Source organism: Heloderma suspectum, chromosome 2 (assembly GCF_057233095.1).
Source record: "Heloderma suspectum isolate Gila_16-S chromosome 2, 16-S_ref, whole genome shotgun sequence".
Taxonomy (NCBI): domain Eukaryota; kingdom Metazoa; phylum Chordata; class Lepidosauria; order Squamata; family Helodermatidae; genus Heloderma; species Heloderma suspectum.
The window spans coordinates 172,172,423-172,182,558 of record NC_139459.1 but is presented as its reverse complement, the minus strand read 5'-3'; the positions used below and the strand labels follow the sequence as shown (position 1 = coordinate 172,182,558).

General features: G+C 47.8%; 1 protein-coding gene across 1 annotated transcript; it reads left to right on the top strand.

Annotated features, from left to right (window-relative positions):
* The first annotated feature begins 225 nt into the window (after positions 1-225).
* LOC146353260 (deoxyribonuclease-1-like) lies at positions 226-9,072 on the top strand. The gene is made up of 8 exons (XM_084829706.1): positions 226-366; positions 4,653-4,741; positions 5,994-6,080; positions 6,884-6,996; positions 7,591-7,703; positions 7,796-7,953; positions 8,658-8,754; positions 8,876-9,072. The coding sequence occupies exons 1-8, from the start codon at positions 226-228 to the stop codon at positions 9,020-9,022; spliced, it is 945 nt and encodes a 314-aa protein (XP_084685832.1). The 3' UTR covers positions 9,023-9,072.
* Positions 9,073-10,136: the final 1,064 nt, after the last annotated feature.

Below are 10,136 nucleotides of genomic sequence, written 5' to 3'. Positions count from 1 at the left end.
TTTCTGGGGTTCCATTCCCCCTTAGCAGCCAGTGATATCCTGCTGGTGCAGCCCAGAACTTTCTCTGCTAGGTTGTCACATGTCAAACTCAGCAGTCAGCATAAAGGCCTGTGTCCTGCCCTGCCCGGCCAGCTGCTGATGTGGCAATATAGTCCCTCTGGACTAGCATTCTCCTCCTGATCAGCTGGACACATGCATCCAGGACACGTAGGATGTGCCAGGGCCATGGCACAAGCCTTCACCTTCCTGCTTTTCTTGCTGGGCGAGCAGCTTGTGGTTGCAACCTTCAAAATCTGTGCTTTCAACATACGCAGCTTTGGGAGAGCCAAGGCAGCAAACTGGAGGGTCATGGGAGCTCTTGTCCAGGTCAGTCTGTGAATGGTTCAGGTGGAGGCAATGCTAGCGGCTGTGCTACATCTGTTCAAGGAGAGTGCCGGCTCTCAGCCATGCTAGAAATGATGTATCCCCAACCCAGGAGATCTGGAGACAGCTGGGCCTACTCATAGGCAAAAACATCGCGCACAAATGTCCTCTTCAAAAGGCTGCAAGTGCAAGGTACACATGGGCTTCCCCAACCTGGTGCCCTTTGGATGTTTAGGACTACGACCCCCAGCATTCCTGAACATTGGCCATGCTGGCTGGGCCTTATAGGAGTTAAAACATCTGGAGGGCAACAACGTGGGGAAGGCTGGTTCAACAATAGGTGAATATGAACAAAGGGTAGGGAGAAAAAAATCGTGACTGATCCATAGTATGAGAGATACAAGACCTTGTAACGAAAAGATGTTTTGAGCAGAGGTGCCATTTTGGCCGAGGAAGCGCCTGATTCACAGGAAGATTCAAAGGCCTGCTCTTGGATATATCAAAAGGAAGATTTAGTTGCAAATATGTAGCACGTTTGAAAAGCATGTGGTGCTACTTCATACTATCTCCTGACTGCAGCAGTGTTAAGAGCACCTGCTTTGCTTGCAGAAGGTCCCACATTCAATCCCCGGCATCTTCAGGCAGGACTAGAAATTGGGAAAGACCCCAGTCCATCTGAACGCTCTGTGTTGTGCTCTGAGCCTTGTGACCTCCAGATGTTTTAGACTGCAACCCCCATCAGCCCCAGCCAGCATGGCTAATGGTCTGGGATTATGTGATTTATAGTCTGAAACATCTGGAAATCACCAGGTTTCGCACTGTTGGGTTGCATCCAACCATGTCTATCTATCAGCGGAATGGACACCGCTGGTGGAATGAGTTCCCCTTCCCCCACTGTGCCCCCCAGGAAACCCTCCAGAGCAGATATGGGAGGAAAGGAAGGGGACAGAAGTCTTCCTGTGTATATGGAAGTCTGCTCAGATGATGTTGGATGTCTCGCACTAAGCTGTATGCACCAATGATCTGACAGTATAAGACAGCTTCTCTGTTAACACATGTTAACCGCATGTGGAATGGGGAAGGGATGGGGAAGGGGTGCGGCAGGGTTGGCCTAAGACACTTTGCAGCAGCGTGAACCAAGAGGTGCACACCCCAGGATGTCTTGCAATGCCGCAGAGGATGCGTAGGTGAACATCTCAAAGCAGTTGGATTCAATGCAAGATTTGCACCCCTCATCTGTGAAACTAGAAGCAATCCAGGGCTCCCCAATCACACACTGCTTCTTTGGCACCCCTGAAAACATTCCTGCTCCCAAGTGGTGGTGCAGTTGGGATGGATTTGGAGCGTGGGCGGGAGGAAGAGAGCAACTGCCTGTCCTAAATGGTGTTTCTGCTCACACCAAGTGCGGATCCCAGGCTCCAGTAAGCTAATGGTATGACTTTTCAAGGCAGACTGCTATCACCTTTTCACTTGATTCTGCATGTGTGCCTTTAGCAACAGCCTGATAAGAAGCAGTTGGCAAGCAAAGTTCTTCCTTACCTGGGATAAAGGGGTGGGGAAAATTGTCTCTGTAAATGTCTCTATGCCAGACTGTTTGCTTAAGGCACAAGAGCAGGGCCTGCAAAAACAAAAAATGTTGACAACACTAAAGTTAACCCTAATTTACAAAACAAAGAGTGCTGAGGCCAGCTAGGAGCCAAGGAGAAACAAGGTTTGAGTTCTCTAGGGCTGCAGCATTTAATCAGTTAATCGGATTAATTCATTTTAAATATTTTCACTCGACTAAAGAGGTGCTCCCAATTAATTGGGCAGCAGATGTTTAAAAGTTATTATTTTTAATGCAAGTACTTCTAAAACCTGCAGATGGTAAGTGCCATCTTGGAAGCGGCATTTCCCCTTTCTCTCTCATGCAGGAGGGGATGCCTCTCCTAAAACGATGCTGGCAGGAAGCATGCATCTTGCTTCAGGAATGGTTTTTACCAATACCCAAATGCATGCAAATTTAACTGAGAGCTTCATCCAAAGGGTAGAGCAATCCTAGAGGTCAGGGGAGAAACCAGGGTGGGTGACCCATTATTTCCTTAGCTCTGTTGGGCTCATGCTGGCTAGGTTGGAAAGAATGGGGAGTGGCTTTTTCCTCCCCACACCCCAACCTTTTGTTGTTGTTTAGTTGAAAATGTCCCTCCCATTGTCTCCAGTCAGAGGGAAATTAATGACGTTGGCTTCAAAGATGGTGTGGTGTTCCCCCTGTTCCAAGGGAGCATCCAGGAAACTAGGGAGCTTTGGATCTGGCAGATGCAAAGTGTCCCTCAATCCATCCCTGGAATCCCCCCATCCCCTTTGTCCTTACCGATGGCAGAGCACTGCAGCCGCCCTGGGAGAACCTCAGCAGGCAGACCACCCTCTTTGTAGGTGGATGTCCCTCTCCCACAATGGAGGGGGATGTCCACAGCATCCTATGGACCTCAGACACCCTCCCAGGGACCATAGAATTGCACCCTTTAACATACAAATGACTGATTAAAATGCATTTACTTGGGTTGCAGCCTTAGTATCTTTCCTGGGCAGGACAAGACACAAAATATAAAGAGAAAGCAGATCCAAAACACCTCTTGGCTGTCTTTCTTGTTGTCTTTGCATTATCACCAATGGCCAGATCCACTAGTGTCAGTGGTTGGTATGGCTGGGCATCTGCCAAGGCCCCCAGAGCAGTTGGAAGTTCACTGACCATTGGAAATGCCAGGGAGAGTGAGCTTGCTAGCATTCCTCTCAGAAACTCAGCTAACCCCTTGCAGCCTGCAGGTCTTAGGGCTGCACACTTGAGAGCACTTTAAACCACTTGTATTGTCAAGGCCAACAGAGAACAAGCAAGATAGGGAATGGGAAAGGGGTGGGCAACTTGTGGCCTCCGAATGTTTTGGCCTACAACTCCCATGATCCTTTGCTATGCTGGCAAGGGCTGAGGGAGTTGTGGCCCTCCAGATGTTTTGACCTACAAGTTGCTCACCCCTGATCCAGAGCAAATACTGCCAATGTCTCCCTGCCACCCCCCACTATATAGCAGGATAGCATCATCCCCACCATCTTAATTTGTATGCCACTTTTTCACAAAATGTGCCCAAAGCAGCTCACAACACAAACAAGAATGCATATCAGTATACCAGTTCATTTCACTAATACTAACACCATTTAAAATTCAGCACAAAATAGGCAATATCTATAATCAAAACATTATATCCATTATTATTTATCAGTAACGCATAAGGTAGAGCCAAATATCCCAGACCTTCCCAATGCATCGTGGCATCAACAAACCACACAGCCAGCAAATGGCTCCCTCAGGAGCACCAAGTGACCAGACCTCTTACAACCTGCAGCAGCTGATCTCTCTGCGCCCCACTCTCTTCTTCTGGTAAAGTTCTTAAGGCTCTAACAGAGACAAGAGGGGTGATGTTTAGTCTCTCCCCCTGTGCTCTGGCTGTTCCTGCTACTTCTGAAGAGCCTCTCGAAGCTGCAGAGATATATCCATCCAGCCACTCTGGAAACCAGGTGTTTTCCATTTCCCTAAGGAAGAACTCAACCTGTAACAGTTCATCAGCCCTAATGCCCCACTCACTCATTCTAGTGGTTCTTAGGGCTCCAGCAGAGACAAGAGGGGTGATGTCTAGCCTCTTCTACTATAGTCAGTGCCGGCTCTGAGTTTTTGGGGGCCCCTGGGCAAGTCGGCATCCTCCCTCAGTGAATCTATATTCTCACAGCTGCTATTGTTCTTCCTCCTCCTCATTACTGTGAGCAAAGTGGCAGTGGCATCTACTTCTCCCCTTTCCTTCACACCACCACTATTACCTGAGCCAGAGCAAGAGGAGGTGAACAACCCGGTTGTGATGGTGAGGAGGAACAACTTCAGGGGGCTCTTGACATTGGGCCCCTACTGGGGTGTGGGCCCTCGGCAGGTGCCCAACCATGCCTACCTTTGATGCTGGCCCTGCTCTGGAAGCTCCTGCTGTCTGCTGTCACCTTGGTTTCTCTCGCAACATGGTTACTCCCCATATTGTGATGGGAACAGTGTACAGTCTTCAATAGAAAAGGCAGACTGTTGACATGGGACATTAAAGCAGGCAAAATCTCTGCCTTGGCTTGCCCCATGTCACATTATCCACACTCTCCCTGTTGGCTTTCGTCAGGGCAGTGATGGCCGGTACTCACAGCACCCCAGCAGCAGAGGAGACATGGCAAAAAGCTTGTTTCTAGCTTCAGGCTCTGACCACCCACTGTTCTCCCTCTGACAGATCCTCTCTCGCTGTGATATTTGTGCCGTGCAAGAGGTGCGCGACTCCAGGGGCTCAGCTATTCGGATGCTGCTGCAGGAGCTGAACAGGTACCTATGGATGCCTCCTCCAATCGTAGGCCTGGTCTACCTGTGCAGCAGAATGCGGCAGCATAACAGTCAGGACCACTTCAGGCTGCATGTGGAGGAAACCCATTGTGAATGCTGGCCTACTAGCACACTGAGGAACAGGCTGAACTAGGATCTTTATTCCTGATGTGCTAGTGTGATTTGATTCACGGGGTGTTTTAGGTGGGGGAGCCTCTAAAAAGGAACCTCCCCATTTGCAGTCAGAAGTGGTACAGTCCATTCTGCCAGCTCTGGATTCTAGCACCTCATTCTCAAAGGCCGGGAGAGGGGCTTGTGGGATTTTCTGCATCAAGTGCCAAAATAACTTGGCCATCCTTGGGTACAATGCGCCTTGACTTGTGTGGGGTAGGAGAAGCCATTTGCTGTCCTGCCTCAGGCAGCAAAATGTTTTGGGACAGCCCTGCTTCTATGTGTATGGACCAGCCATAGTCTCTGTGTCTCGCAGATTTTCATGTTTTGTAGATTCTAAGACACCCAGATGATTTTGGAATACTGCAATGCATTATATGTGGGGCTGCCTTTGAAAACAGTCTGGAAATTTCTGCAGGCCCAAAACAGGGCAATGGGATTGCTAGCAGGGCCTGGTTGATAGGATCATATTACACCAGTGCTTTGTGATCTGCACTGTTTCTGGGCCCAATTCAAAGTGCTGGTATTAACCTACAAAGCCCTAAACGTCTTGGGGAAAGGTTACATGAAAAATTGTCTGGCAGGATCCTAGTATCTTTAGAGGCCTTTCTCCAGGTACCCCTACCAAATGAGGCAAGGCAGGTGGCTACAAAACAGAGGGCCTTTTCAGTGGTACCACCCTAGTGGCAGCATGTCTTCCACAGGTGCCTGGTGCCTGCGTTGTGATGTTTTTGGCACCAGGTGAAGACTTATTTTTCCAGGCTTTTTAGTCCTTCAGTTTTAAACACTATATTAACGCATTTTTAGTTAATCTTTGCACTGCTGGCGTTTGCTCTGCTTTTATTTTCTTTTAAACTTAAGGTTTTATTATATTTTATTATGTTATTGTATTTTATGGTTTTAAGTTTTGTTTTGTGAACCACCCAGGGAGCCTTGGCAATTGGCCACTAGAGATATGTAATAAATAGCAGCAGCAATAATGTAAGGAGAAATGAACCCTCACAGAACCCCGGGGTTGCATTTCCTGTTCTGGGAGGCCATATGGGGCTTCAACATGGCATCATGGGCTCTCTCTTGTTGGCAGGTATGATCCTTCTCATCACTACAGCCACCTGGAGAGCAAGAGGCTTGGGCAAGGCAGCTACAAGGAACAGAATGTCTTTGTCTATCGGTAATTTTTTGTGAGGGGGGCTGGAACACCATTCAGCCAGAGCCCCCAGAACCAAATCTAGCTCTAGCCAAGAAAATCTCCTCAGGATATTTTAACCGCTAACCAGTTGTACAGCACACATTTAAAATTTGCATTACAATATTGTTTATATTCCACCCTTCCTCCAGATCTACATTTTACCCTCTCAATCCAGTTAGACAGATGGTGCTGCGAGGCCATAACTTCCCAACCTCCACCTAATGAGCTTCTCGGCTGACCAGCGATGTGAACCTGGATTTCAAATCCTCATAGGTCCAACTTTTGCCTACTACACCATGCTTGCACATTATTGTTAGCCCTTACAACACCACAGAAGGGGAACTGAGGCCTATTTCTCACCGAAGCTGTAAACCAGTGTTTGAGCTGAACCACTTCAGACTGCTAACTGAATAAACAAATCCTTCCACAGAGAAAACTAGCATGGCAGGATGGCTAGGCTAGTTTTCCATGTGCAGAATATAGATATAGCTACCTATATCTACAAGAGAGAGAATGGAGAACTATTCAGTTATGACAGCCTCCACCAGCAGTCTCTGAAGTGGTATAAACCCAGACACAAGGTGCACCACCTCAGTAAGAACTAGACCCAAGTATCACTCACTCAAGAGTATGCAAGGAGTCTACAGCAGACCCAGATCCAAGTTTGCCTTCGTATACAGTGGACCAAACTATGAAAGCAAGAGTCGAGAGAGGCACTCCCCACCTTTTGAGCTATGAAGCCTCCTTGGACACATCTTCCTTTTGTTGATTTTTCTGATTGACAGGATCGATGTTGTGTCCATTACTGATTCGTGCCAGTTTGGGGATGAGGATGCGAGAGACTCCAAGGTCTTTGCTAGGGGGCCCTTTGCTGCACGCTTCCACTCTTCATACACAGGTAAAGCCCAGTGTCTCTATGTGGGGCTCCAAGAGATAGTTCTGGACACATGTTCATAGATTCTAAAATAAAATTCTGGACTAAAAAAGGCTAAGTTCAGCAACCAGTATAAATTATGTATGTTACCCACATTTCAGTAATTCCTCTGGCTAATTTTACTATTTTGCAAAATTTGTTCTGCTGTGCTAATCATGGGAAAAAACACAAGAGAAATGCAGGTTACTATAGCCCTGTTCCTGCCTTCTTATAGTGAAACTGATCCTGCTTCTGAGATTTCAGCTGGCATTTCCTATGTGCACTTTCAAGCCTATCTTTGCAGCCATAAGGACTAGAAACATGCGTTTTAAAAAGAAAAAAATGAATGCTACATCCAGTGCCACATTATACGTTGGGTTGTTTTTAATGCTCTTATGGCATAAACATGGTTTAGTGGTGCTCAGAGAATGTGGTGGATTAGAGGAAAGAGCGGGGGGAAACAAATTCCAAAAGTAAACAGAAGCTAAGATGAGGGAAAGCAACTGGTGTGTGTGTGTGCGCGCTGGGGTTGGGGGAGGAGAGGATTGGAAGTAGAAACTCTACCATTCCCTCCCACAGCCATCCTGGACTTTGTGCTACTCTTACACCACTCTAGTCCTCGGGAAGTTGCCCATGAGCTCGACCTGCTCTTTGGAGTGTGCATGGAACTGATGCAACAGTGGAAAACTGAAGTACGTTATGGGGGGCTTGGGTGGAGGACGTTGCGAAGTAGATGAGCCAGTGAATACTCACGCACAACCCTCCCCCTCTACAATCTGAGCAGAACGTGATGGTGTTGGGAGACCTGAATGCTGCTGGTGCCTACATCCCAGCAAGTGCGTGGGCTGGGATCCGCTTGCGCAATCACCTTGCCTTCCACTGGCTCATCGGTGACAAAGAAGACACCACAGTCAGCCACCGGACGTGCTATGCCTACGACAGGTACCAAAGCCACGTTTCCAGCACCAGCCAGCTCCTTTCTCTAAAGGAATTTTCCGCCTCATTCACAAAAGCAACCCGTGTCGCCAGCCTTTTGGGCAAGCATGCCACAAATGGTCTCTAAAGCATTGTTATTACTATTGTTATAATAATTGTCTCCCAAAATGGCTAACAGTAAAAAAGGAGACAGGCCCTCCCATCACACTTACAAACTAAAATGACAAGATACACAAGTGGAGGGAAAAGGAAGAGGGAAATTCGGTTTTCAAGGCCAGAACAAATGGTGAACTATAAGCAGGTATTTAAATGCACTTGGGGCCAGGCTGACCTTCCCCTTGCTTCTGTTTTTGCTTGAATTAGGCTCTTGCTCCTTAGGGCAATGGATGGGGAAGGAAAAATTTTTCCCCTTACTTGTAGAGTGGACTATAGTACATACGTATGCAGCCTTCCCCATGCCTTTTGTTTCTTAAGTCTGATGAGATGGGGAGCAGACAGCAATGCAGCGCTAGAGACAGGCAGGGTGTTCCTGAATCTATGCCACCACCAGGTCCAGCAGCCCTCCAGCTCATGTTCAGGCATGCCACAGACTCCTGCTTTCTTCAACACAGGTTGGTCCACCTGCAGAGTAACCCACTCATCTTGCTGGGGGCTGACAATGGAGCTCTCCAAGTCCCCCCGCTCCCTTACACTCTGTCCTTCTCTGCTAGGATCATAGTCCATGGGGAAGAGCTACGCAGGGCTGTTGTGCCCAGGTCAGCTAAGCCTTTCAACTTCACACGAGCGCTTGGACTCTCTGAAGAAGAGGTGGGTGCACTCGGGCTTTTCAACAAAGTCAAAAGAAACACACACTGCCCACAGTGCAAACTGCTGGTGTGAATGTGATGAGGAGACCTGGGTAACCTGCACCTATCTATCATTTCAACAGGCCTTAGAAATCAGCGATCACTATCCTGTGGAGGTGAACCTGCGGCTTACCCCCAGGGCCCAGCGAGAGCTCCAAGTCTGTGGGCGTCCTTCTGCTCCTTGGACTAAAGGTGAAGCAAAGGGAATGGGGGAAGAAAACAACCACTGAGATAGTGCCTTAATTTAAGTAGCTGGCAAGATAAATCAACATTAAGCAAAGCTAACAGGCTCCCGAGAACATTTATGGTTATAAAAATAGGCTTTTAAAGAGTGGACAAGTGTCCTTAATTTATGCCATGCATTTTAAGCCACCAAAATAGCACTCAAAGCCTGTTTAAGTTTTAGAAACAGAAGTGGCTTAAATGTTTCCAGTGGTCAGGGCTTCAGGGCCCTGTACAAGTCCTTGCCCCTCCCCCACATTCAGGGCCAAGTGAACAGGAAGCTACTCATCTAGTTCTGGACTTCAACATGAATGTACTTCCTTTGCACATGTGATTTCCCAGTTGTGGCTTCTGTATCCCACATTAGCCTCACAGACCCCAACTTGCTTTTGGGTTTTATTTCAGTTGAATCACAATCAGTTGCAGGACATCTCACTGCTGAACACTTCTGTAACAGTTGAGCTAAAGCAATTGTATGAGGCTTGGGGGTGGGTGGGTTTACACCTTATGCAATGCTTAGTCTATAACATGAGGGTGAGCAACTTGTGGCCCTCCAGATGTTTTTGCCTACAACTCCCATCATGCATCACTATTGCCTATGCTGGCTAGGGCCGATGAGAATTATGTGGCTCTCCAGATTTTTAAGCCTAGATTGCCCACCTTTAAACACCCTCATTTTCTACCTTTAAAAAGTCAAAAGGTATTTTTTATTAAACCAAGGGAAAACAAGATTAACTGTCCCAGATTTTAGAACAAGGGCATACAATCTTTTTGGCCTTGAGGACATCAGGCACTGGCAGCCACGCAGCCACACACACACGATTGCTAGTGGGAGTGAAGGAGGCTGCTTCAAGGGTTGAGGGAGGTGAAAGCTAGGTCCTCCATCCTGCCCACAAATGAGCATCATTGCTCCTGTGCTGCCATTAGCGGCATGGAAGCAACAATACCTGCTTCTTCTGGGCTACTGGAGGTGGAAGGTTTTACCTTTCGCCCTGTTGGCTACCCTGATGGGCATCACTGCTTTCACACCAAACATGGAAGCAGCAATGTCAGTTGCTGTAATGTTGCCAGGGGACTCCCCCTCCTGGCATAGCTGCTTCAGCACCATTAGTGGTGCTCATC

What these genes read in the sequence shown, in the direction of transcription:
- LOC146353260 (XM_084829706.1), top strand. Translation starts at nt 226, where the DNA reads ATGGCACAAGCCTTCACCTTCCTGCTTTTCTTGCTGGGCGAGCAGCTT. An exon ending in TGCAACAGTGGAAAACTGAA is followed by an intron (nt 7,704 to 7,795) that starts GTACGTTATGGG and finishes CAATCTGAGCAG; the next exon opens with AACGTGATGGTGTTGGGAGA. An exon ending in ACGTGCTATGCCTACGACAG is followed by an intron (nt 7,954 to 8,657) that starts GTACCAAAGCCA and finishes CTTCTCTGCTAG; the next exon opens with GATCATAGTCCATGGGGAAG.